We start from the raw sequence: 26,804 nt of genomic DNA on the forward strand, positions 1-26,804 counted from the left end.
GGAGGCTCACCTCATTATAAGAGCAGATCTATTAGCCCCCTTGCCATTGTCTTTCATTTCTCAAGTGAGGTGATTCTAATTAAATTAATCTGCATGTCAATCTATCGGTGATCAATCAAGAGGGCTGAGGTCCCCCTATGCGGCAGTGTGCTTGCGGCTGACAGGGACTGATAATGGAGGAAGAAATAAACTGTCGAGCAAAGTTAATTAGTCAACATAATAGGTGGATTAAACGGAGCCGCTGATTGCTGTTTCACATGTCGAAGCATGAGGTGGGAGCTGAAACTGCAATTAACAGACAATTATTATATTTGGTTGTAAGAGGTCGCATGAATAAACATATCTCTGTGGGTTTCAGTTTTTAATCCCTTTCCCTGTTTAATATAAGGAGAAGTGTAGGTCATTTCTTCTTATTGTTTTAGTTAAAGTTCTCTATGGAAACGCGTGCTCTTGGAAAACTGGCAGTCTACCCAGGGCCCCGTCTTCAACTGGGATAAAACCCTGAAATGCTGTACTTCATTAGTATAGGACATGGGGTCAGAGCGGGGAATAGGGTAAGAGAAACAGTGTGTGGTCCTGGAATTAGGGTGAGGAACTGAGTGACCTGGGTTCTATTCCCAGCAATGCTTCCAACTGGCTGTGTGACCTTGGGTAAGTCACTTTCCCTCTTTGTGCTTCATTTTCCCCTCCCACACTTTGTGTCTTATCTATCCAGATTGGAAACTCCTTTGGGCAGGATCCATCTCGGATCATGTCTGCATAGTGTCTAGGACAGTGGACCCTGATCTTTGTTGGGGCCCCTAGACACGAACATAACACAGATAGTAATAAGGGTGAAGCGAAGACTGTCCCCAGACTCACTCAAATGCAGCTCAGAGTGGGAGAATTTGGGATAAATCCAGATATCCCTGGTGACTGTGGCTAAAATATTGGAGGTTGGGGCTGGGTGAGAAACAGAACTCTGCTCTCGTCTCAACTTCACAAAAAGTGTTTTTGTTTTCTTTTATTTTGAATCAATTCTCATTTGCAATGTCAACAGCGCTATCTACTTCAGCAGAGAAACTGAAGGATAATTTAGGGTGAAACACAGCCGCCCTTGTATTTGCGGGGGGGGGGTGGGGAGGGAGGGTGCGGGAGAAACCCTTAATAAAGATCTTCTTGTTAAAATGATGGTTAACAGTGTACCTTCTGCCATACAGCTACAAACTCTGCAATTTGACTTAAAGCTGCATCAGAAGGTTTCTATGCCAAAGACTCACTCATCAATAGCGTCTCTTGTTAGATTTGTACAGCATAAGCACCAGTTATTATGCGAAATAGCTATGCAATTTTCTGCAGCTCCCAGCTGTTATTTATTTAACTGAGTTTATTACAATCTGTGCTCTTTTTTTTTAATCTATCAAAACGTTGATCCATTTTACTCCTGTGCTCGCAGGTTGTGGTGTCAACAACAGTCAACGTGGACGGCCATGTGTTGGCGGTGTCAGACAATATGTTTGTACACAACAACTCCAAGCATGGGCGGAGGGCTCGAAGGCTCGATCCCTCGGAAGGTACGCCTTCTTATCTGGAACATGGTAGGCATATCATTTTCGTTGGTTGACATTGCTACTTTAAATGTGGATTTATTTGGTTTCTCTCTCATTTTTCATTTCAAATTGTCCTGCAGTTGTTGAAACAAACTTATGGGCCAAATTTTTAAGAGATCAGTCTCCAAAAACTGGGTTTGGATTTTCAAAGCAGCAGAGCACTAGTGGTTTTGGTGGTGGTGGTGGTGGTGGGGAACCTGAGAAAATGCTTATGAAAAATCTGCCACTTCCTTTACTGAAAAATGTCCATTTTTGGGATCACCTCCACTCAGCACCCAAAATTGGGGTCAGGTTTTCAAAATGGCACAGCTCCCTCTGGCATGTAAAAGATGTGGGTAGATTTTCAAAAGTGTTTGGCACCCACAATTGGGACCAGTTTTCTGGTAGCTGCTGGGTGCTGAGCTCTGTTGAAAATCTGGCTACTACACTGAGTTTTTTAAATGAGAGCTAAGCTGCTTTGACAATCTGGACTTAATTAATGTTTTGTTTTTGCTTTGTCCTCTAAATTGGTGATTGCTTCTAAAAATTAAACAAAACAAAATCATAGGGGAATTCCCCCCAGCTCCTTGGGAGAATTGTCCCTTGTCTTTTGAAGTGAGTTATAATTCTGAACTCATTAGGCACTTGCTCCCATTGACAGTCATGGGTGTGGAATGCACCCAACCCCTTGCACTGGTTTGTGCCATAAGTGTTTGCCATGGATTGCATGGGTAATTGGTTATATTCTGCCAAATAGTTAGAAGAAACCAGATAAAATTTGTCTCAAGGAAAGTGAATGCCACTTGGAAAAATGTAAACTACATACGTTAATACAAATAACAAAAATGGGAGAATATGCCATTTTCCACCACTCGATGAATTGCTGATGAAAAAGAGTTCTATTCTACTCATTCTTTTGGGCTCCGATCCTGCAAACACTTAGTCATCTGCTTAACTTTCTGCATGTGTGTAGCCATTTTGAAGTCCCTGGGACTGCTTGCGTGAGTGAAGTTGAAGGTATGGATAAGTGGTTGCAGAATTGAGGTTGTAGTTCACACTTACTAACCTAAAATTCTTAGCTCAGCAGCATTTCTCATTATATAAACATAACTTACATCTGTATTTATTTAACTCTAACTTTTTATGTAGGTCATGAGCCATTTTCAGCTATGCTTCTTCCTTTAGAATTTTTTTCATCCCTGCCAACAACCTAATCTAATAAACAAACCACTGTCATAATGTTTGCTCGATTTTTGTATGGAATGTGCAAACTGTGCTTTTATTAATTAGCAAGAGGCAGAGCCTTACAAAGGACACGTCACTCTATTCAACCTTGCAATCTTTTTAACATAAACTCTTGTCTTTTAAAACCTGTTTATTTTTTGGCTTTGTTAGAACTAAGCTAGATACCCTTTTTTTTCCCAGTGAGGACCTTTGAATGCCTACCTGTGATTAAGTTTATACTTTTTTCTTATAATTATTCTTATCTTCACACATACTGTAATGCTACCTCCTTTTCTTGTATCTACCACTCATGCTCCCACTGGGTAAGGTGCTCTGTGTGCAAAAAGAAGAAAATGATAAAATTATACCTGTATTTCCAGGTAACCCTCAGGTCCAATGGTTGCCATTAAATGTTAACATTCGCCAACAGGCACCACATAATCACCACAATTATCTCCTCTTCTAAATCCTGGGGGGAAAAGTGATTATCTAATCCAATCTAATTCTCGGGTACCTCTCGGATAAAATTATTTGGCCACCGTTGGCAAATTCTCATTAATGGTGAGCACTGCACTAAAAGATCCCTTCCTTCCTTAAGACATGCCAGGCATTTAACCCTTTTTCAGCTAAACCCCGACCACTGAACTCTACTTATGTTTATATGCATGTAATGGCAACAAAACTAGTAAGTACTTTTGTTGTATGTTGTCCAAAACATCTGATCGAACTCAAGGGTGGATAAATGTTAAATGGGGTGCATACCCACCAAAGTTTTGAGCAGCCACCAAAAACTTAAACCCCATTTCTGGAACAGCCGATAGCTCTCTCCACTGGAATAGGCTTCCCTCATAGTTCCCTCCCCAAAATGTGTCCCTCTCTTACTCCTACTCCTGGATTCTTGGTCCTAAGACCTGGGCTGTCTTCCCCAGATTTGTGCATGCAGAGTACCCATCTTCTGTGGTGGTGTTGGGCTGGTGGCCGAGAGCATGATCCAGGCCGTATCAGGTTGCCTGTAGGTAGCTGTGCTGCCCACGGCTACTCTGGCCCAGCGCTCTGACTGATCATGAGGTTTGGATTGCAAGAAGTGTGCTATAATACCCCTCTGACCAAATGTACCCATGCACTTATATAGAGATTTTGAGCCCAAAAGCAAATAATGAATACCTGATGTTGTTTGTAGAGAAGCGGGGGCAGAAGGTGGTGATGTAGGGTGCTTGCTGGCTGGTTTTGTTAGGCATTATTAACCTTACAGTTTTCTTTACAAACCTGTATTGGCAAATGCTGCTTTTAAACATTAAGTTCCAGTGTGAGTGACTAAAAAAGACTTTGAGTGCCAAAAAGCACAACCGGACAGAAAGTTTTACCTTCTGAGCCACTCAGGAGCCTTGTGTCTCCACACTTGGGTTTTTACCATCTCATTTGCAGGTAGCCTGGATTATTTTTGGGATCTCCAACACAGATCTCTATTTATATCCTGCTGCTCAGACAGTAAAAGGAAACTCCTTTTTAGCGACTCATCTCTCTGTATATAAGTAGAAACCAAGATCATGGTTTCACATCCCCACACTATACTCCTTGATCCTGGAGAGTTAATAAGCTCATCTTTCAAATAAATATATTTCTTTTTCAAAAGGCAGAGGCTAATTATTTCATACTGCTCTGTGAGGTATAAATAGGGTAGGCCACAGAGTTCTGTGGTTTGCAATAATTATCAGATTTTCACTCACAAATAGTTGGACCCTTGCTTGTTTGATATTTATGGTAAACCATGGGGCTAGTGTGGTTGACCTTTCTAAATTATACAAATACAGTAGGATGTATAGAGAAGAGCTAATATGGATCAAAATTAGTATACTATATATTAGTTTATACTTCATCTTAAGGGGGAATTTTAAAAGAAAAACCTTTCCAAAATAACTTAAAGCACTAAACCCAAACAGGCGGGGAAGGGTATGCAAGAGGAAGCATTCAAGAAGGCCTGGAGGGATTCTTTCAGGTTTCTTAGTATGAAGTCCACACTCTAGATCTCTGCAGAGCTTCTGGCACAAACTCTTTAACCTTGCTTCAAAGTAATTTTTCAAATCTCTGGGTGTATTTACTTGAATTTAAAGCCAATTGCAGCATCAGTTTCTCTCTTATTTTTCCTCTCTGGCAGAATGCAGTACCCTCAAAAAATGATCGTGCCAGAGACCCTGTCAGTTTGCATGCTCTAACTCTTTATTATCTAATGATCTAATATGCAACAAGGCAAAGAGGGGGTGCTCATCACTCTGACAGGATGCCTAAGAGAAGTGACTAAATTACTTTATGTACCATTAGCGCTAGCAGCTATGGTGAACTCACTGCGAGCGTTTATGCAAATACTCCTGAATACATTCAAGTGGCCTTGTCAGGCAGACGACTGACAAGCAGTTTAAATGCTCCTTTTTTTTTTTTTATTTAAAGGCCAATTTTATTTCTTCTCCCTTCCCATTCCACCCTCCTCCTTGTCTCCACGGTGAGATCACTGAGGAATTAGGCTCATTGGTGACTGACTTGGTTCTGTGTCAGTCTCATCAGCAACAGCAAAAGAAGAAATGTATCATCTATGTGCTTCAGACAAGCTACAGGACTTGATTTTGGAACTGTAGATAGAAGCAAAGACAGCTGTGATTTCTAATGGCAGTGCCCTGCCATTGCTGTTATATTTCTGATTCTTTTTATAGACTGGTTTCAGAGTAGCAGCCGTGTTAGTCTGTATTCGCAAAAAGAAAAGGAGTACTTGTGGCACCTTAGAGACTAACAAATTTATTAGAGCATAAGCTTTCGTGAGCTACAGCTCACTTCATCGGATGCATTTGATGAAGTGAGCTGTAGCTCACGAAAGCTTATGCTCTAATAAATTTGTTAGTCTCTAAGATGCCACAAGTACTCCTTTTCTTTTTATAGACTGTTTATGAATCCAGAGACTGTCCTAGCCTGCAAAATATAGTGACTGGTCAGATGCTGCACCTATGCAGAGTCTAGTAACTTTAGCGGGACCTTGTTTTGATGGTATTAGTTGCAGGTTTGGAACATTAGTACACAACCTTCTCTCTAAAGAGACTGAGACAAATTCTGCTCTGCCTTTCTTGAGATACCACCTCTCTTAAATAACCATTTTTTGTTGGTGGCTTAAGGCAGGCTTCCGTGAAATAACATTCAAGTGCCTTGTTCTTACAAAACAATATTTCCAGTTAAAAATCTGTCAGCTGCTCAGCAATACATACCTGCTGACTTTATTCCTGGAGACTTTATACAAGCATATTTCCCACTGAAGGCTGTAGGAGACCTGAGTGTGAAAGGTTTGCTGGAGGTTTTTAATTGGTGTCTTGTTTTCTGTTTTACATTCACAATATGGTGCCATCCACCCTCCTTTATAAATCATTCTGATAGGACAATCTGTAAGATGAAGCCTCGGTTCTGAATGCCTTTAAACCTTGTTGTAACTGCCTAGATTATAATAACACTATACAGAGATGAGCCATTTCACTTCTAGAATTTTGCTAGATGTCACTGTCATATCAATTCATTCCTCCTAAAAGATATTCAGAAATCTGATTTACTGACCTAATTCTTGCGCTGTAGATGATTTGGCCACAGCACTTAGCTCTTCTTTTAACTGGTGTGAACTTGAATGACATGAAGAAACTTCCTGTATCAATTCCACTTTAACCCATTCACCCCTGCATTCTTTAATACTGCATGCAAAACACATTGTTTGTGTGCATCTTAGTAGTTAAGCTGTTAATATAAAATAGGAGTATTAAATGGAATAAATGCCAAAAGGAAAACATTAGTGAGCTGAGAAATGGAGTCATGCTTAAAAAATGACGTTTATCCTTCCCCTCAACTGGTTTTAGTCCAAAAATTGCTAGTCAAATATGGGGACTAATGCAATTTGTGAAGTGGTCCCAGGTTAAATAGGCAAATGTTGGTGTTTGTCTGACTGCTCTTTGTGGGGGGGGGGGGGCAGCACCTGCTACATCTGAGGTGATATTATTTATTATTTATTTATTATTTATTTGCCAGGAAGTGAAAAATAGAATCACATGTATAGACACTGTTATTAAGCATATCAAGAGTTATATGACATTAAAATACTCAGAGAGATGCCAACATTTGAATGTAGCTTAATGGGGCTTTGCAGAAGAACCTTAATGCCATGTTGAATGCCAGGGGAGTTGAAACAGAGACATATTTTTTTTGTCCCTACACATACACCCAGGCATACTTTGGACTTAGTTTATTATATAGGAGGGCAATATTGAAATATTAAAAATATTCGCAAAAAGAAAAGGAGTACTTGTGGCACCTTAGAGACTAACAAATTTATTTGAGCATAAGCTTTCGTGAGCTACAGCTCACTTTCATCCGATGAAGTGAGCTGTAGCTCACGAAAGCTTATGCTCAAATAAATTTGTTAGTCTCTAAAGTGCCACAAGTACTCCTTTTCTTTTTGCGAATACAGACTAACACAGCTGCTACTCTGAAACCTGTCATTAAAAATATTAGGATGGTACCTCTTTGATAGAGTACATAGGATTGTTGGACATCCCCAAATTTACACAAGGCAGAAAAATTTGACTATAACAACATTGCACAACATGGATATTAATAATAATGAGTGAGCCTTAATATGCTGAAGGGTTGCAGAACTTCAAGCTGGAAATAATTTTCTTTCTGGTGTTTGACTTTTGTCAAGTCCCCTTTCTTGTATCGGCTTCCTCATAAATGTGGTGACTCAGAAACTCAGGCATATTTAACATAATGGCTTGTTATGTGTGTTTGTAGCTTGATATAACTGGGTGCATGATATTAACCTCTTCCCTGCCCTATGGACATATAGAAGCCACATCATCTCAGATGTAAGGGAGTGCACCACAGCTGGATTTAATCCATTAGGTATAGCCAGGTGGAGTTGCAGCCTTCTGTTCATTTGGATGGACAAAGCAGGTCATGAAAAGTCGGTTATTATTTTTAGAAAACATGTAGTTCTCCCCCTAAAAATAAATAGCATTCATTTCCAGAGATCCCTGTGCAATCTCATTGTGATTTCTAAAGTAAGGTCAATTAACCCCTGGAACAATTTGCCTAGGGACGTCATTGAATCTTCTTCACTTGCACTCAGGTCAAGACTGGATGTCTTTCTTAAAAATAACCTGTGTCTGAGCTATATCCTACGGGCTTGATGCAGAAATTATTGGGTGAGGTTCTTTGGCCAGTATTATGCAGGATGTCTGACTAGACTATAATAATAGTCCCTTCAGGCCTTAAGATATATGATCGATCAAAGTAGTAGTAGCAGTAGAACCTGAGATTTACGCAACTCCAGTTTCTGGATTGCTAAATTCTGTCAACCAAATTACGTCCCACTGAGCTACACTGATGAATTTCTGCTAATGCAGAGCTTCCACAAGAGCAAAGGAGCTCTCCTCAGGACAGGAGCTCTGCTTTGTAGTGCTTTCAGAGCTCCACAGGAACTAGAGCAGAGAGCAAGGGAGCTGGCTTCCTCAAGGCCAGGCATCTCAAACAGGAGTTTATAAAACTCTCTGTGTATCTGGGTTATTATATCGCTGTCCGTTGCCAGTCTTGGAGAAGCTGGCAACTTAGGAGCTGTATCTTGAACTTTTATGAAGGTTTTGGGAATTCTCCAAGATCTTTATGGAATCAGAGCATGATTACAGAAAACCCTTAGCTGCTGTGTTTGGCTGAACCTTCATAGTTACCAGTACATTACTACATACAACAGCACTCAAGCAGGCAATGAATATTCATAGGTAATGAGCATTCGTTACATGTCAATTTGCTTTGCTGGCTGCCATGTCATCAGTACAATGGCGTCATGTGGGGATAAGAATGACACTAGGATTAGAGAAATGTTGGAGGGATGCTTCCCTGAATGGTGGTGAAGTTTGCCAGACATTCCCTTCCTAACATGTCCCAAAATGTGCACACCAGTCAATTGCAAAGCCATACATTAATAACATAATTATAACATAATTAATATTTATTTCCAAAGATTTACCAAGCAAATGAATGCCTCCGTTCAATATCTCTCAATTAGAAAAACACCCTGGCTGCTGTTGCTCTGGTAGAAAGAGGATTCTTTTCCCAATCACCTAGGGGAAGTAGGATTTGGCTGTGTGTACTGTGATTGGAAATAAAGGCCAAGAACTTTTAAAGTGACTGCAGATTTTGGATGCCCATCTGGAGGCAACTCAAAGGAGCCTGATTATCCGAGAATGGATGCTCAGCACTTTTGAAATATTAGGCCACTTCAAGGTATCTCAGGCGGGACACCTCAAAACTGATGCACCTCAAATCATTAGTTACTTTTGAAAATCTTAGCCAAAGGATCCCATTCCAGTTAATGGCAAAACTCTCATTGATTTCAGTGATGGAAAAATCAAGCTTAAAAGCTTAGTATTGATGAAATTTGATTTCCAATTTGTTGTTTTTTTTTTAAAAAAACCCCTATTTATTGTTTTAAAACTCCGCCAATAAAGAAATCCTACGTTTTCCCTGCAAAGCTTCAAGATGATTTCAACTAAAACAGTTTCCTGGAGCCATATGAGCACATAGATCAACATCAGGATTTCTCCCCTCATATCTGTTGTTGGAACTGCAGAATGCTTCTGCTGCCAAATGGATATTTGACAGAGCTCCTCCAAAACCAATGAAATGAGTCAGCAGCATGAGTCAGGAAACTGATGCAGAAAATAGTACCCAATGGGTTGGTATGAGCCACTCAAATCCAAATTGCAATCTCAGTGCTTATGAAGCACATGATTAATACTATAAATGAGGACAGGTTTTGTCTATGGGACTAATCTGGAGTGCATTGAAGTCAATGAAAAGACTCCAACTGATAGCAATTGGCTATGGATCGGGCATATATATGCATTACATTTATGTATGTAATGTGCCATGTAACTAAATGCATGGGCTATACAATAATATTTACACTACTATGCTTATGAACTGTAGTTGTAGCTGTGTCAATTCCAGGATATTGGAGAGACAAAGTGGGTGAGGTAACATCTTTTATTGAACCAATTTCTGTTGGTGAGAGAGACGCTTTCGAGCCATACAGAGCTCTTCTTGTATCTTACACATCTCATCTCCCTACTATGCTTAAGTGTTTCATCGTTAGCCATTGTAATATCATACTTAAAGTTTCCAAAAGTGGTGGAGAAATATGTTGTGACATTTTGCTCATGAATGTTGATCTGATGACTTCAGGCCTCTGAGATGGTGATTCTCCAGGAAGGTTCAGGTTAAATTCCCTGTCCACAGTTTTAAACATAAGAAAATGTAGCAGCAGCAGTAGGAATAAAATAATAAAATGTCCTTGAAATTTCCATGCGAGGAGAAGTAGATGTGGTAGAGTCGCAATCTTTGAGATATTCCTTCAGACATGGTAGGCAAGGAGACAGGCGGAGAGAAAGGGGGCCTGATTCTGAGCTCACCCCTGTTTTGTTCATGTTGTAACACTTTTATTTTCAGTAGCATTTCCTATGGTTTCTATAGTTTCCAGTAGCAATTCCTATACTTAAAATGTGCTTAAATGCTTTGCTGAATAAGGATGGGCTGCTAAATCAGGACCCGTGTGGTGGTTTCATTTGATAATTTAAAACATTTTCTTTTTCAATTTTTCAAGACAGGATTTTGAAGGCACCAACGGTAGGAAGGAGCCTTGTTGACTTTCAGCGGGAATTGTATTGGGTGCCTTGCTTCCCTTTGTGCCTTTGAAAATCTTCCACAGAATCAGGTTTTCCTAGGATGCTGTGCAGGAGAGTATAACAGGTAGTAACCACATACAGCTGATTCCTGTCATCAATATTGCTGCTGACATCCGTTGGCCTCGTTGTCTGGGCAGGATTTGGCCCATTCAGACCGTTCTCAACATTACGTCTTTGTTGGCTTCTAGCTGGTGGGTCTATATTGATGTAGTTTATCATTAAAGCACAACCAGTAGTTTACCACCAATAACTGCTTTGATGCATTTGGGCTGCATCCAAACATGCTCCATCCTGGCCTAACTCTGCTTCCACTGAGATCAATGAAATGACTCCCACTGAGTGTTTTTGAAAGTCCCAGAAACATTTTTTTCTGAGTATAACTGGACACTTTCTCTTTTCTAATCCACCTCTTCTGCATTTCTGATTCATTCCAGGCATTCACAGTCCCCTCTTTGTGCACAAAAAATCTTCATCATGAAAGCAACTGTGATGTCACACACACTGGCTTATGACCTCACTGAATGAAATGGGTGTGGTGAGGTTATAAAAGGGAAAAGGGACATTTTCCAAAAAGCATCTAAATGGCTTAGAAACCGAAAATCATTTTCAAAAGTGAGTTAGGGATTTAGGCCTACATTATGGAGGCAGTTTCCCTTAATGGCTAGATCTCTGGACTGGGACAAGGGAGGCCAAGAGTCTGTTCCTGGCTCTGCCAGTGGCCTGCTGGGTGACCTTGGTCAAGTCACTTTGCCTGCCTGTGCCTCATTTTCCTCATCTGTAAAATGGGGGTGATGATGTATCTCCTTTGTAAAGTGTTTTGAGATCTCCTGATGTAAAGCACTAGAGAAGAGGATGGTGGTGTTAGTATTTATTCTTATTTTCAAAAGTGACTAGTGATGCTCAGTTTGAGACACATAAAAGGGGCTGACTTTCAGAGGGTGGATGCTCAGCACTTTCTGAAAACAAGGCCCCCATAAAGGATGTCATGTTGGGCATCTCAAAATCTCTAGTCTTTGGGCCAGATTTTCAAAGGTATTTAGGTGGCTAAAGATGCAGATAGGCACCTACTGAGATTTTCAGAAGTGCTTAGCAGATTAGGAACCTAATTCCCATTAGCTCCATTTCCATTTCCCTGTTAATCAGCAATGCATGTGAAAGGGAATTCAGACGCTATATGCAGTGATTTAACTGGTGTTTTGATAAATAACCGTGATTATGGTATTTTGGTAGCTGTTTAAGAGGCTCTGTACATATTCAACATGAGATCAAAGCATGTTTCCTTTCCTGGTGTCAAGGGCGGGGCTATACACTTCACTGAGGAATTCCCTGAAAATGCAAACTTGCCTACAGAATTATGGATTTGGAGTTATCTGCTCCTTGCTGGAAGGGAAGGTTAGAACTCAGAGTTAATTTCAGGCATAACCATGAAGCAGCCCCTATTTCAATGCTGCAGTTCTCATTGGGTGGATTGTGATTTGAAGTCACAGGGCCATGGAGCAGTGTGTCCAGGTTAAAACAGGTTGTTCACCATTCTCTGGCTCTTTGATGATAAGCAGAGGGTGAAAAAATGTTGAACAAATTCAGGCGTCCATAGAATTTCCTTATATTAAAAGTGAGCTCTGTTCTTCTCCTGTGTGCCTGGTAAAGCGCCTAGCACAACGTGGCCCTGGCCCTTGATTGGTGCCCCTGGTGCTACTACAGTTTAAATAAATGAATAAAGTCGTATTATTTTATTATTATTTTATCAGCTGCATTGAAAGAGCAACTTCTCTAAGCATTTCCAGGCCTGGGTCCAAAGCATTCACTCTTCAGATTTTCAGCATGCTGGTTTTATGTGGTGTCAGTGCTGGACAGATACGACCAAGTACAAATGGTGTTTTTATGCTTGTGTTTTTGCAAGTAAAACCTAAATTATGGGAAAGAGGTACTTGACCCTTCCATTTACTCTAGTACAAAGAACAGAGGCAGCAACATTCTGAAAGACAAGGGTCTCTCAGTCTTTGGGATGTAACGAGGTCTTCTTCCTTAAATGCAGTCCAGGTTATGGTGCCTGCATTACCATCCCACTGCCATCACAAACATGGGCTAAGCATTATTTTCTTTCCTGCACCAAACCCTAATTATTATTATTAATAATTAATAATAATATCAATGGAATCATTGTTTATTTTTCTTTGCCACCTTCCTCCCCGTTATTCATTAGCCTGTAGTGTTTTTCTGGCTAGGAAAGCAGTTGAGTTAAACCATCTGATTACTTGGGCTGCTTTTCTTATAAAACAGCCTGTTTCTCTACCTATTCCCTTGGCCCAGAGCCTGGACACCTGAGGCCATCCTTCGGACCCAGATCTCTCAGTTGGCAACTCAGTGTAATCTGTCACTGAGCCTGGCTGAGCTGAATTTTTGCACATGTTGAACATGCATCCTTGCTGCATCTGGCAGGTTGCAACAATGAATGCAAAAGCCTGTGTCTTTAATAGGTAGCTGATCAAAGCAAAAAGCAACATGAATGGAAATAAAGGTAATTTTTACAGGCCTTTTTTTCTTGGCCTGTGACTAGACTGAGACAGTAATAACAGGTATCTACACTGTTTTCTTTTCTTTTTTTTTTAAATCTTGAATATTTAACCATGATATCTTCAAAGTGAAAATATATCATACATTCCAATACTGTGATAGCTTTCAAATACAAAGAGGCATGCTACTTAATGTTTAGTCATGCCTTCATTTATAAATTTATGGCAGTATTATGGTTTAATGAATTGAACAAGTCCCAGAACAACAACAAAAATCCTTTTTAGTTTGAATTTTGATACTGCATACTTTGTTCTTTAGAAGAAGAATAAAACCAAGATGTTTCTTTAGTGGTAAATCGTAAAGCTAACTTCATCCCACATTACTAATCGTGAGTGTGTGTGTGTGTGTGTTTAAATGGCTGCTTTTAGTCACTATTGGACATACGCTAAAAATTCGTATTCTGATAGGCACAGGCAAACCTCTGAGAACAGATGGAGCAGAGTGCAGCACAAAGGCTTAATCCTATCACGATGATTCCTGTACGACCATCTGGATAAACCGGCGCACAAATTCAGTGCCTGTTAAAAATATGACTTAGGCCAAGATTAACGTCACAGATTTTCCACTAGACTTGTTCATATTTGACTTTATGATTCTCCAGAAAATTGCATTAGAGTACATCGTCTGATTTGTAAGAGAAATCGGAACAGGGATAAAAACTCTTAGGGTACTTGAATTTTCCTTAGTATAACTGGATTTCAGTCCCCTCCCCTTCTCTCCCCCAACTGCTTTGTGTTTCTACATGGATTGTTCTGTTTTTGAACGATGATTTCCTCAGCCTCTTTTGTGGACTGTTCTTAACCAGAAGAATTGAGCTAAAAGTTAATTTTGGTCAGGAAACCTATTTTTCCAGGAAGAAAGGAATGATTCATTTATTGTACAATCAGAGGCAAATAAACATCTTATTGTTACAATAAATATCACAATCAGCTGTATGAATAATTCATTTCAGATTGGTTTAAATAGATTTGTTTTTTTTTCTTTTTGCAATAGGGTAAGTGACAGAAAAACTAATCTGATGTTAATGTTTGATTTAGGTTGGTTAGAATTAGAATGGCATACATTTCTATATTTTGTTTGGCTGCGACGGCATTATTGGAATATTTACGTCACCAGTTATGCTTACTGAATTTGAAGAGTTAAGACTGCATTTGCATGTAGAATAGCTTTTTGATATTGCTAAATAATGTTATTGAACAATTCTTTCCACTGTGGCTATAAAACTACACACTTGTGTCCCTCAAAATGTCAAGACTTTATACTGTTGAGCAATTGAAGTAGATCTTGTATCACTGAACTTTCTCATTCTTTCAGAACCCAGGAAACATTTGCTTTCCTAGAGCCAGATTTATATTTTCTCTAACATTCTACTGAAACCTGAGTTTGCATTCTCTTCCGAACTGGAAGAATTAAGAACATCTCTCCCCAGAAATTGGGGAAGACAGAAATGTGATTTTTCTTCTGCAATTATATTAGCAAATGACAGTTTTCAGAGTAGCAGCCGTGTTAGTCTGTATTCGCAAAAAGAAAAGGAGTACTTGTGGCACCTTAGAGACTAACACATTTATTTGAGCATAAGCTTTCATGAGCTACAGCTCACTTCATCGGATGCTGTAGCTCACGAAAGCTTATGCTCAAATAAATGTGTTAGTCTCTAAGGTGCCACAAGTACTCCTTTTCTATTAGCAAATGATTGATTTATAAATGCTCGATCCCTGGTTCTAGTACTGATTCAGCAAATCACTTAAATACATGCTTAAACTTAAGCGCATGGATTGTCTGATGAATCAGGGCCTTAATTAGCACCATTCAAGGGCCACTCATTTAAATTCACTTGGGGTCTGGGGTGAGCAAGATATGCAGCTAGATTGCAGTACTTCTAGGGTTGAATTAGACCGCACTTTTCGAACCTTCATTTTCAGCGTAGGTCTTGTCTCCACACAAGAATTGCCCTGATTTAACTAATTTAAAAAATCAATGTAAATTAATGCAAGCTTTTATGTGGACACACTTACTGGTTTAAAATTGGTGTAGCATGTGCCTGCAACTTTACAGTGGAGCTAAACAGATATAAGTCAATTGAAACCAGTATGAAAGTCCACACAGGGTTTTGCACTGGTTTAATGAAATTGGTTTAAAAGAACACACATCATTGCATCTTTGTGCGTGCATTGGGCCTTAGCCAGGTGGATAGTACTTGCATTTTCCTGTTCTTCAATTTCTTATTCTTAAGGGACAAACTGTGTCTGTGCTTATTTTAGTAACTCCCCAGTGGGATAGGGTCGGGGGGGAATGCATTGTTGTACAAATAAATGGAGATGTTGCAAGGCATTCAGCCTGCCCAAGGCAGTGCATGCAAATGGCCGCCAGGAATACATGCTGTTGGGTGTTCATTACACCAGCTGATGAACCCTAGAGAGTTTGCAGCCAGTCATGGAGTGGGGGCTATTCCAACAGCCTGGTAGGCCATGCAGTGGTGGTACTGGCGGATGCTTCTGGGTGCACTAGTCTCTCCTCTCCACTAAGGACTCTGGGCAGTGCTGGTGTCAGCCTTCTGCCTCAGGGGAACACTTAAGTCCCATTTTCAAATGTGAAAGTTAATGGAACTTTGGCTTCTCTGGGTCAAATTTCCAAAGGTATTTAAACACTCAAAGATGCAGATAGCCGCTGAGTGGGATTTTCAAAAACACCTGGAACCCAGCTCTTTAAAAATACATATGTGTCTATCTGCCTCTTTCGGTGCCTATGTCCACCTAAGGCACCACTGAACTTTTCAAAGCCACTGTGCAGTCGCCACATAACCCTGCCGGGTCCTGAGTCTCCTAGTGTCTCTGTTTATATCTGTTGGCATTTGCAAAGCACCTGCATGTGGATGAGCTGTTCAGAACCCTAACTCAAATCAATGCTGTGGAAGCCCCAAAATGGGATTCTCAAACTATGCAGGGGAATGCCTACCTGGCCAGCATGGTCTAATCCTGAAGGCATGCTCACCTATGATCTGTCAGGCCTCGCTGTACCCCCCCCCACCCCCCGCCCCTGGCCTCATTAGGAGGGCTGGAGGCAGGCCGCCAATAGATGGAGGGGCAACATAGCACCCCCACAAAAGACAGCTGGGGCACGTCTGGCCTCTTTCCTCCCCAATGCACTCGTGCTGAAGCAACCAACATTGAGAACTGTCAAGGAAGGGGTTGAGTGGAATGCACAGGACCATTTTCATCCTTCTAATTTTAATCTTTGAAGTGTGCTGTTATAGTCTGGCTGTGGAACCCTGGGTAAGGAGGAGGTGTATTATATCCTTCATTATTTAATGCTGCCTTTTTCATTCAGTGCAATAATGTGTCTCAACTGATGGCCAAAACCAGAAAGCTCTAGAAATAGGGTTTAGGTTAAAGGAATCCTCCAGGAAAGAGAAACACAGAGGAGTCAGCAAAGTGTAATTTCATTAGCTGAAGCTTCAGTAAAGATAAAAAAAGGAAACACTGGTTTTAAGTATTGATTGTAGTGGGAATATTACACCACGGGATTTGCATTCCCAATTTCCGTTAAAATTAATGGGAACTGGCCATCCAAAATCTTAGGCGGCTTTGAAACTCTCAGTTAAAACCTTTAATTCCACTGTTAAACCAGACCAAAACCCAGCACACAAGCATGGCATGATTTCTGTACTGTTTGACAATGATGATTATGTCCAGCATTGGTGTCACAAAGATCCAGGGGGGAGCTGCCATTTTCAGAGTGGTGTGAATTGCTAAAACTCATTTATTGTCATTCTCAAATACAGAGATGCCTAAACCGGGGGGGAGGGAATATCGCAGCCTCCTGCATGTGTTGTATAAAGCTACATGAGTAATCTCTTCAAGAGGGAAACCTCTGTTACCCTGTTTCCTGCATAGCAGCTGCTTATTGTCAGAGCTGAATAGGGAGGGGAGCCGACCATACTGCCACAGAGGAAAGCAGGAAAATCTTACTAAGATAAACAGCAAATACGTTGTTTAGATTTGGAGGGAAGATTTAATGCTGTGGGTACAGTATGTGAAACACACTGTCACATTCTCTTTCCTTCAACTGTCTATGACTAGTACTTTAGACACTTACTTATGGGGTGATCCGGCAACCCTTATGTATGTGGCTAGGCTCAATAAAGTCAGTGGATCAAATTCAACTGTTTTCAAGTCTCCTTGGTGAAAAGCAAGTGGGGTTTGGCTTCATAGGTGCAAAATCATGTTTTGATTTCAAATAGGAGGGATGGTAAGTGGGCAGATATCTAGGCCTCATCCTCCAAAGCAGCAAGTGCTGCTGATTAAAACAAAGTAATTTCTCAGGGTGGGGAGCAGGAATTTCAGAAACGGTAAGGTTCCTAGTTTGATTTTTTTGCAACAATAATAGTTTATCTTTTCTAGCTCTGTCGATTAATCACAGTTAACTCACATGATTAACTAAAAAAAATTAATCACGATAAAAACATTAATTGTGATTAATTGCAGTTTTAATCACACTGTTAAATAGTAGAATACCAATTGCAATGTATGAAATATTTTGGATATTTTCTACATTTTAAAATGTATTGGTTTCAATTACAACACAGAATACAAAGAGTACAGTTCTCATTTTATATTATTATTTTTGATTACAAATATTTGTTCTGTAAAATGATAAACAAATGAAATAGTATTTTTCAGTTCACCTCATACAAGTACTATAGTGCAATCTCTTTATTGTGAAAGTGCAACTTACAAATGTAGATTTTTTTTGTTAGATAACTGCACTCAAAAACAAAACAATGTAAAACTTTAGATCCTACAAGTCCACTCAGTCTTACTTCTTGTTCAGCCAATCACTAAGACATACAAGTTTGTTGACATTTACAGGAGATAATGCTGCCCGCTTCTTATTTACGTCACCTGAAAGTGAGAACAGACATTCACATGGCACTTTTGTACCTGGCATTGCAAAGTATTTACATGCCAGATATGCTAAACAGTCGTGTGCCTTTTCATGCTTTGGCCACCATTCCAGAGGACATGCTTCCATGCTGATGATGCTTGTTAAAAAAATAATGTGTTAATTACTCCTTGAGGGAGAATTGTATGTCTGCCATATATATCATGTTATAGCAGCCTCGGATGATCACCCAGCACGTTATTCATTTTAAGAACACTTTCACTGCAGATTTTGAGAAAACACAAAGAAGGTACCAATGTGAGATTTCTTAAGATAGCTATAGCACTTGACCCAAAGTTTAAGAATCTGAAGTGCCTTCCAAAATCTGAGAGGGACGAGGTGTGGAGCATGCTTTCAGAAGTTTTAAAAGAGAAACACTTTGATGAGGAAACTACAGAACCCGAACCACCAAAAAAGAAAATCAACCTTCTGCTGGTGGCATCTGACTCAGATGATGAAAATAAACATGTGTCAGTCCGCACTGCTTTGGATTGTTATCAGGCAGAACCTGTCATCAGCATGGACCCATGTCCTCTGGAATGGTGGTTAAAACATGAAGGGACATATGAATCTTGAGCGCATCTGGCACGTAAATATCTTGCGATGCCGGTTACAACCATGAAAATGCCTGTTCTCGCTTTCAGGTGACATTGTAAAGAAGAAGAGGGATAGCATTATCTCCTGCAAATGTAAACAAACTTGTTTGAGTGATTGGCTTGGCAAGAAGTAGGACTGAGTGGATTTGTAGGCTCTAAAGTTTTACATTGTTTTATTTTTGAATGCAGTTTTTTAATATAATTCTATGTTTGTAAGTTCAACTTTCATGATAAAGAGATTGCACTACAGTATTTGTATTAGGTGAATTGAAAAATACTATTTCTTTTGTTTATTACAGTGCAAATATTTGTATTCAAAAATAAATATAACGTGAGCACAGTACACTTTTTATTCTGTGTTGTAATTGAAATCAATATATTTGAAAATGTACAAAACATTCAAAAATATTTAAATAAATGGTATTCTATTATTGTTTAACAGCGTGATAAATTGTGCAATTAATTGGATTTTTTTTAATTGAGCAGTTAATCACAATTAATTTTTTTAATCGCTTGACAGCCCTAATCTTTTCAAAACTTTTTTTTTTTTGGAAAAATGATAATTTTCAGCTCTAGAAAAAAAGGAGTCCCACCATGTGACTAAGCTGACTCGTCAGAATGGGGAATGCAAGCAGCCCACAGTGAATGATGAATAGGAAAGAAATTCATAAAAAATTAAAAGAAAAGTAAAATTTGCAGGAGGGGAAACAAATTTTCATGAAAATTGCCATTTTTGAAAATGGCCAACAGGCAAGAATCTCAGACCCTTCCGTTCTCACAAAGGGTGAGCATGGGGGTCTGGTTTCTGTAGAGCACTTCAGTGAAGTTCAGTGGGACTTAAATACTTGCTTAAATGCTTTGCTGAATCAGGGCCCAAATCAGGGGCAGGAGGTGAGGACTCTCAGCACCTTGCTGGATCAAGCCTGTAAACTCGAGGTTAGTCAGTGGCTGATTTCCATGAAGAGTTTTGGCCAGAGGTTCTAGCTTGGAAAATGTAATATGTAAATGCATGTAATTTCAGGCAGACATTTTAATCTTACCTGACTTTTAAAATTTTCTTGTGACATATGGTAGCTGTATTTGAATTCCCAACTTTACCTGTCTGTATGCAATTACATTATGTTTGCCTATCAGAGTCCATCATATTAAAAAAATGCAAGCCCATATCCCATAATTTTAAGTCCTGTTGTGTTGTTACAACTTTTGCCAGAGCCTCATCTCTGGATAATGAAGGGCGAAACAGTATTTTATGATACAAACGGCACACCGGGTCATTCTTACAGTCTCAAGCACAAACGAGATATTAATCATAGCGCAAGTAGATTCTAGAAACAAAATAAGAGCAGCCCCAGAACCCTGCTGATAGCTGTGCATCCTGCTAATTCACCTCAGGGAGCACGAACCTCTGAGCTCAATTAACCCTTCTTCCTGAAGCCAGCCATAAACCCTGAAGTAAACACCGTTTTCCCTCTGGCCCCTCTTTTCTATCAGTGACATAGATCATTTCTACGAGCGGGTAAAATGTAATTCCCACTTATAAATTCAGGTCCCTAATGAAGAGTCTGATAGGTCTGGTGCATGTGTGTGGGCACTTGACTCACTCTCGCATTGATTCTGTAAATCAGGATGTTTGATGGTCCTGGAGGCATCTGCTATTTCTTCTGTCTTCCGTGGCTATTTGAGTCTCCAGTGAAATTGTCTGCATACAGAACATTAGTTGTTAAATATGTACGAGAGGCTGTAAGGGTTTTTTATTATGATTATTACTACTGTTCTCCCTCCCTCCCAACCATTGTTCAGAGGCAAATTGGAAATCTGGTAATTAGGCCCTGACTCGTAGTGTAGTATTAGCGGTCCAAGCCAAAGTTCAACACCCTGAAATGAAATTTAAACCAATTAATCTGTTGGATTTTTATCGCTTGTCCGTGTTTTCTCAGCAATTCCCCCAGCACGTGGCCTTTGATCAACTCTCATACAAAAGGTAAAATGTGTGCCTGCTGCTAGCGAGATGGGGCTGACATTAACATGGCACTCATAAAACAATCAGAGCAGTGAAGCCTTCAAACAGACAGGGCATAGTAATATTTAATAAAAGCGCACACATAATCTTCAGAATTAGCATTTTGTGCCTTGCAGTACCTTTGGGAGAAGAGCTTTTATTTGTGGAGTGATCATTATTATAACAAAGAAGAGCTACCTAATAATTTCCACTTTAACTCTGCAATATGCCACAAGCATTTCTGAACCATTATGCTAAACTGTGGCAGGGTAATCATTTTATTGTCACAGTCTGAAGGAAGGAAAGTCTCCTCTACTTTGGTGTCTGGGGGGAAAAAGCAGACATACACACACATACATACACACCCAACTCCTCAGTGGAAAAAAAAAACTTTTCTCTTCTCTTTTGTTTCTTATGCGCTGAAGTTGTACATAACATCCAGTTATGGAAAGTTGTGAAAATGCACCAACACTCCAGAAAAGAAGGGGAAGATTTTTCACAAGCACCTAAGTAGCATGAGTTCCCTTGAAAGTCAATGGGATTTGTGCTCCTAAATCCCTTAAGCGTTTTTGAAAAATCTCTCTCTGAGGGTGAAATCCTTGCTCTATTGAAGGCAGTGGCAAATCTCCCAGACTTCACCCTAGATGCTTAACATCTCTCTCTGTTAATACAGATAGCAGGAGATGCACAGCAAAACACATGTCAACATTTATTTTTCTCAATGTCTTGCAAGGAATGAGAGGATCTCGTTAATGCTCATAACCACAAGCAAACTTTTATGGGTGTAAGATATGGCCATATCATCTTCAATCAGAAGTGGCAAGGTTCACATGTGCTGTTTGAGAGGTTGCAGTTAATGTGGTCTCCCGTGTTTATTCAATCCAGAGACTCTGCTTTGAGAAGATGCTGTGAACGGAGTACACTCACAGTGAATGTCTGAGTGATTTTTTTTTTTAAATGGCATCTGGCAGTGACACTTGCAAGCTCTTTTGGTTCAGGATACAGTTGGGATGTCTGCCTTTCATTATTTTAAAGTGTGTGTGCATTCACTGTTGTTTATTATGATAACTCTTACAGAAGCTTGGAATTGAATTCTGCCCTGTTTTATCAAGTGGGCATGTGTCACTACTTTACTGTTAGAGTTGGTCAAAAATTTTTCACTGACAGGTTTGCCTGATGAAGTGTGGAGTTTCGTCGAAAACAAAATTATTCACAGAAAACGTCAATTTCAGTGAACTTTTTCGGGTTTTTGATAGGAAAATTCAAAGCAAAACTTTTAATTTCAAATGAACATTTGGAACTTTCGAACTGTGAACATTTTGAAAGGACATTTTTGTTTTGATTGAAAATGTTAACATTTTTCATTTTGATATTTTGGAATGAAACTTTTTGGAACTTTTTGTTCTACAGTTCCCCCCCTCCCCCCATTTAAATGTTTTGTACTTTTGAAACCAAAGCAAATGTAGAAATATCAGAATTTTCCACAGGACATTATTCAGTTTTCTCATCCATTTTTGTAGCATTGCTGATAAGTAAATACCTCCCAGGAAGATAAATACAGTTAAAGATGCCAAATGATTAACAGATATATGTGGCACTAAGAGCTGAACCATGCCTGTCTCTGTGCTGGGGCAATAAATAGTGGGCGGGTATTGAAGTTCCAGTGAGCTGCTCCCCCATGTGTCGCTTGCGCTGTGCCGGTGCTGGATACTTTGGGAGCACTGCATTTCCTTAACTCTTCCAGTGCAGGGCTGTGACTTGTGCAGTGATGTAGATCTTTACATTTACAAACCAAATATGTTTAAAACAAAACACTGTGGGTGCATGGGGGAAGGTGGGAAGTGTCACTTGAAAGTGTATTGCCCCAAAGGGGAGAGATCCCATGGCTCCATGAACAATCAGAAATGCAACCCCACTGTAAATGGATCACATCTCCGGTGACGCACACTGTATTTCTAAAACGAGTCCCTTGTTCATTAATTTGCCCCAACCTGAGTTCAGGTCCTCGGGGTACTATATTTCCAGTGCTATTGTTGACAATTTCACTAAGGTAGTTAAATGTGTGTGCCATGTTAAATGTTCAAGAGAGAAGGTGAGGGAGGGAATATCTTTTCTTGGTCCAACTTCCTTTGGGGAGAGAGACACATTTTTGAGCTTTCATGTTCACCATTCACTGGGATTGGTCACATGCTTAAAATTACACATATGCACAAGTGCCTTGATTAATCAGGGCTCAGAGCCTCAATTTGGGAAAGCGTCTGGGCAGCTCCTTAAAGTTCCATTGATTTTGATAGGGCATAGACGTGCTTCAAGTTAAGCGGGTAACGTAAATGTTTGCCGGATCAGAGCCAAACATGTAAAACATTGTAAGGAATTCAGCGCCCTTCACTGATTTCCATGTTGAGGATACAAAAAAAAAGTTGCAAGGTAAACGTCAAGACGGTAAGGACCTGTAATTGGGTCTCGCAACTACAAAAAATACTTTACGTTCATTTTAAAGATGAACTGAATCTGTAATTGTGAAGGCTGCATACTCTTTCAGTTAATGATGTAGGGTCTCAAATAGTTTTTATGCCTGGAGTGGTTTTTTTTTTTTTGAAGTTTGTCTTCTAGTCCTTAAGAGGAGTAGCTCCTCTTGCTGACATGTGGAGAACTGGTTATGTTTGGATTTTTATTGCAGTGTGCATACCCACCATCAACTATAAATATCAGGAATTGTGTAATTTGGAATTGATTTTAATTTTTATTGGTGAAATGATTGGATTTTGTGAAAGGGTGAGATGACATTTAGAAAAACTGGTTTAGTGGTAAATCCATTGCTGTGAGCTCACTAAAAAGGAAAGTGTTTGGTTTGGGCTTTCCAAAGTTTTTATGCAGTTTTATGCGAGAAACTTGAATCCAAATTAAACATATTGAAGTTACTTCTGTGTGTGTGCTGCCTTTTCATGCCTGTAATTTTAGGATGTTTCTTTTGTTAGTTCATGTAAAAGTTGAAGTGCTGCCCACTGCCAAGTTTGGAGCAATGTAATGATTTTTGGCTGGGTTTTTTTTCATGTTAGCTGGCACGCCCATCATCTTAAGTAGTGGAAAAGTTTGTGTCTGACACTTACAGCCTTTGGCAAGTGGCGACAGGGTCTGTTTGCATCCTGTGTACATCATCTGTCACTCTGGAGCTTTTCTGCATCAATATCCACAGAAACATGTCCTGCTAGTGGCGATTCAACAAGTTCCAATTCCTTCCTTATTCCCGTCCCCTTGCCCGCCCACCTTCCCAGTTGGCTCAAAGGAGGGGTCTTGTTGGGTGCATCAATTCAACTCCTACCATCTGGCACTTACCTAATGAATAACATTAATACGTAGTGCTTTTTTAGCGCTTTGTGTTAAAAGTGATTTAAAGCACACTGCCTGCCACGGTCTCTTTTATTTTCTTGTTTTATTTACTTCCTTTAGGTTTAGACCAAAAAAATACCCGCACACAAGTTCTGAGCACCATGGCAATTATTTCAAATGACTAAACCAGGGGTCTCAAACTCAAATGACCATGAGGGCCACATGAGGACTAGTACCTTGGCCTGAAGGCCACACTACTGACCACCCCACCCCATACTGTCCCTGCCCTGCTCCCACTCCACCCCTTCCGTGAGGCTCTGCCCCTGCCCCGCCTCTTCCAACCCCTTCCCTGAAATCCCCACCCCAATTCTGCCCCCTCCCTGTCCTCAGGGAGTGCAGGAGGGGTGCAGGGTGTGGCAGGTAGCTCAGGGAAGGGGGTTGGGGTACAGGAGGGGTGCGGGGTGCAGCAGGGGGCTCAGGGCAGGGGGTTGGGGTGTAGGAGGTGTGCGGGATGTGGCAGGCGACTCAGAGCAGGGGGTCGGAGTGCGGGGTGCAGCAAGGGGATCAGGGCAGGGGGTCGGGGTGCAGGAGGAGTGCAGCAAGGGGCTCAGGGCAGGGGGTTCAACTGCAGGAGGGTTCGGGGGGTGGGTCCGGCCTGGCACGCACCGGGGGCAGGGCAGGCTTCCTGCCTGCCTGCCTGCCTGCCCTGCCCCCTTGCCGCTCTGGGAAGCGGCCAGGACCTGGGTGGGGGGCACAGGGGTCTGTATGTTGCCCTGGCCGCGCCTCCAGGTACCTCCCCCGATGTTCCCATTGGCGGGGAATGGGGAACCGCGGCCAATGGGAAGTTCGGGGGAGGTACCTGGAGGAACGGACAGGGCAACACGCAGACCCCTGTGCCCCCCCCCCACCAGGTCCCGGCCGCTTCCCAGAGTGGCAAGGGGGGGCAGGCAGGCGGGGAGCCTGCCCTGCCCCCGATGTGCACTGGGCTGGAGCCGCGCTAGGTAAATGCTGGGGGGGGAATAGGGGGACCAAGAGGAGCTGGCAGGCCGCAGGAAATAGCCCCACGGGCCACCACGTGTTTGAGACCCCTGGAATAAACCAAACAGGCAGTTCAATCTGCCCAGCCTTTCTACTAACATACAGTCCATGATCAACTGCTAATGACCTCCCCATAAATTGGCCTACACCTGCAGATTGAGGACCCCATTCTCAGTGAAGCTATGCCAGTAGACGTAGGGGTGAAATCCTGGCCTCAATGAGCAAAACTCCCATTTGACTTCAGTAGGGCCAGAATTTCACCCCAATTGAGGACCTGGCCTATCATTTATTTCTAATACAGACCTCTTTTGTAAAACTTATACTTATTGATGGGTTGGTTTTTTAAACAATTCCTCTTGTATAGCTGTTCAAGGAATAGGCACAAGTGAAATATTGTGCACAAATATAATGTAAGGATTGGGTCCTCCATTCTTTGTCCACATAGGGCCTTAGATGGGAGTACTGGGTGGTATGCAGGATCAAGTCCTACACTGCTCTCCGTCTGTGCCCATATCTCTAATATCTCTGCCCACGTCTGGCTCTTGAGAGTCTGCTACTGCAGGCAAATTGGCAAACGGCCACTCCATCAGCCTGCACTGACACAGTTAACTGAGGGCCTGTTTCTCCTCTGGTTTGCATTGTTTTTACAGCAGCATAACGCCATTGGATTCAGGCCAGTTAACTCCTGATTTACTCCAGTGTAAGTGCAGAGAATCAGGCTATAAATATTTTGCTGCCCTATTCTGCCTTCGTGCAGTGCTCAGCTCACTTGTGACTCTAAAGTCCTAAAACCTACAGGGTGCTGTGACATACAGGTCTAGCCCTGAGTGCTGACAGCTTTAACTTTGACTGCCCTCTCATCACCCTCACGAAAGGTACTTAGCATATATCGTGCAGGAAAGGCAATATGTGAGAGTCGAGGTTTGCTGTGCACACGTGGCAGGGGACTTCTTCCATCTGAAAGTGCATTGCACATCTTTCTTAATTGCACAATTTTTGACCTGGTAGCAGATATTTATTTTGACAATTGCTGTAGTATTGCAGTGCGGCAGGGTAGTTTGACATTGGAACAACACGGATCTTGTTGCAGAAGAATTTAAGTAATATAGTTGTATGTCCTTTTTTATTTAACTAACATTTTCCGTAGTATTTATGGTTAGTTCATATATTGTAATGGACAATAAAGGTAGCCAGATTATCTTTTTGTTGAATCAAGTACTCAGCATTTAAATATACACTAACTATCGGAATTTGTTCCTTTTTACCGTCGGTCTGTGTCTATCATGCTGTGAGTTTCTTCGCCTAGGCTAAAAAAATGTTTATTGTCTTGATAGAAGCACAAAGACAAAAATTAATGGGGAAAAAAAAATCTCCTCTCCAAAGACCTAACTGGGGACACATGCACAAGTAAGGAAGAATGAGCTTTCTGAAATCTTCATGTTAGTGGGGGGAAGGGAGGGAATGAAATCTCCCTCGGCCCCCCCCCCAAGTTGTCTGTCATTAAAATCCAGTTCTAATAGCAAATACTTCTCTTTTTCATGTGTGTTGAAAAGCAGCTACACCATGTATCAAAGCTATCAGCCCGAGTGAAGGATGGACTACAGGAGGTGCCACTGTCATCATCATAGGAGACAATTTCTTTGATGGGTTACAGGTCATATTCGGCACCATGCTGGTCTGGAGTGAGGTAGGTGTTGTCTGAACGTTAATGTCTAATAGCTTTGTCTAATTTATAGTAGGCCTGTCTTTCTTCTGGGCCCAAAGCTAAATC

The 26,804-nt window shown here is 40.9% G+C and overlaps 1 protein-coding gene across 12 annotated transcripts in view; it reads left to right on the forward strand.

The window, feature by feature from the left end:
- EBF1 (EBF transcription factor 1) overlaps positions 1-26,804 on the forward strand; it is a 334,576-nt gene that overhangs the window by 216,417 nt on the left and 91,355 nt on the right. For 4 of the 12 annotated variants that reach the window (XM_038414382.2, XM_038414378.2, XM_043520261.1 and 1 more), the window contains exons 8-9: positions 1,436-1,577; positions 26,587-26,720. In XM_038414382.2, the coding sequence (XP_038270310.1) occupies positions 1,436-1,577; positions 26,587-26,720 (276 nt within the window). The remainder of the gene's footprint in view (positions 1-1,435; positions 1,578-26,586; positions 26,721-26,804) is intronic. The other 8 variants (XM_038414384.2, XM_038414379.2, XM_043520259.1 and 5 more) reach the window with 3 other exon arrangements.

This window comes from Dermochelys coriacea, chromosome 8, assembly GCF_009764565.3.
Source record: "Dermochelys coriacea isolate rDerCor1 chromosome 8, rDerCor1.pri.v4, whole genome shotgun sequence".
NCBI classification, from domain to species: domain Eukaryota; kingdom Metazoa; phylum Chordata; order Testudines; family Dermochelyidae; genus Dermochelys; species Dermochelys coriacea.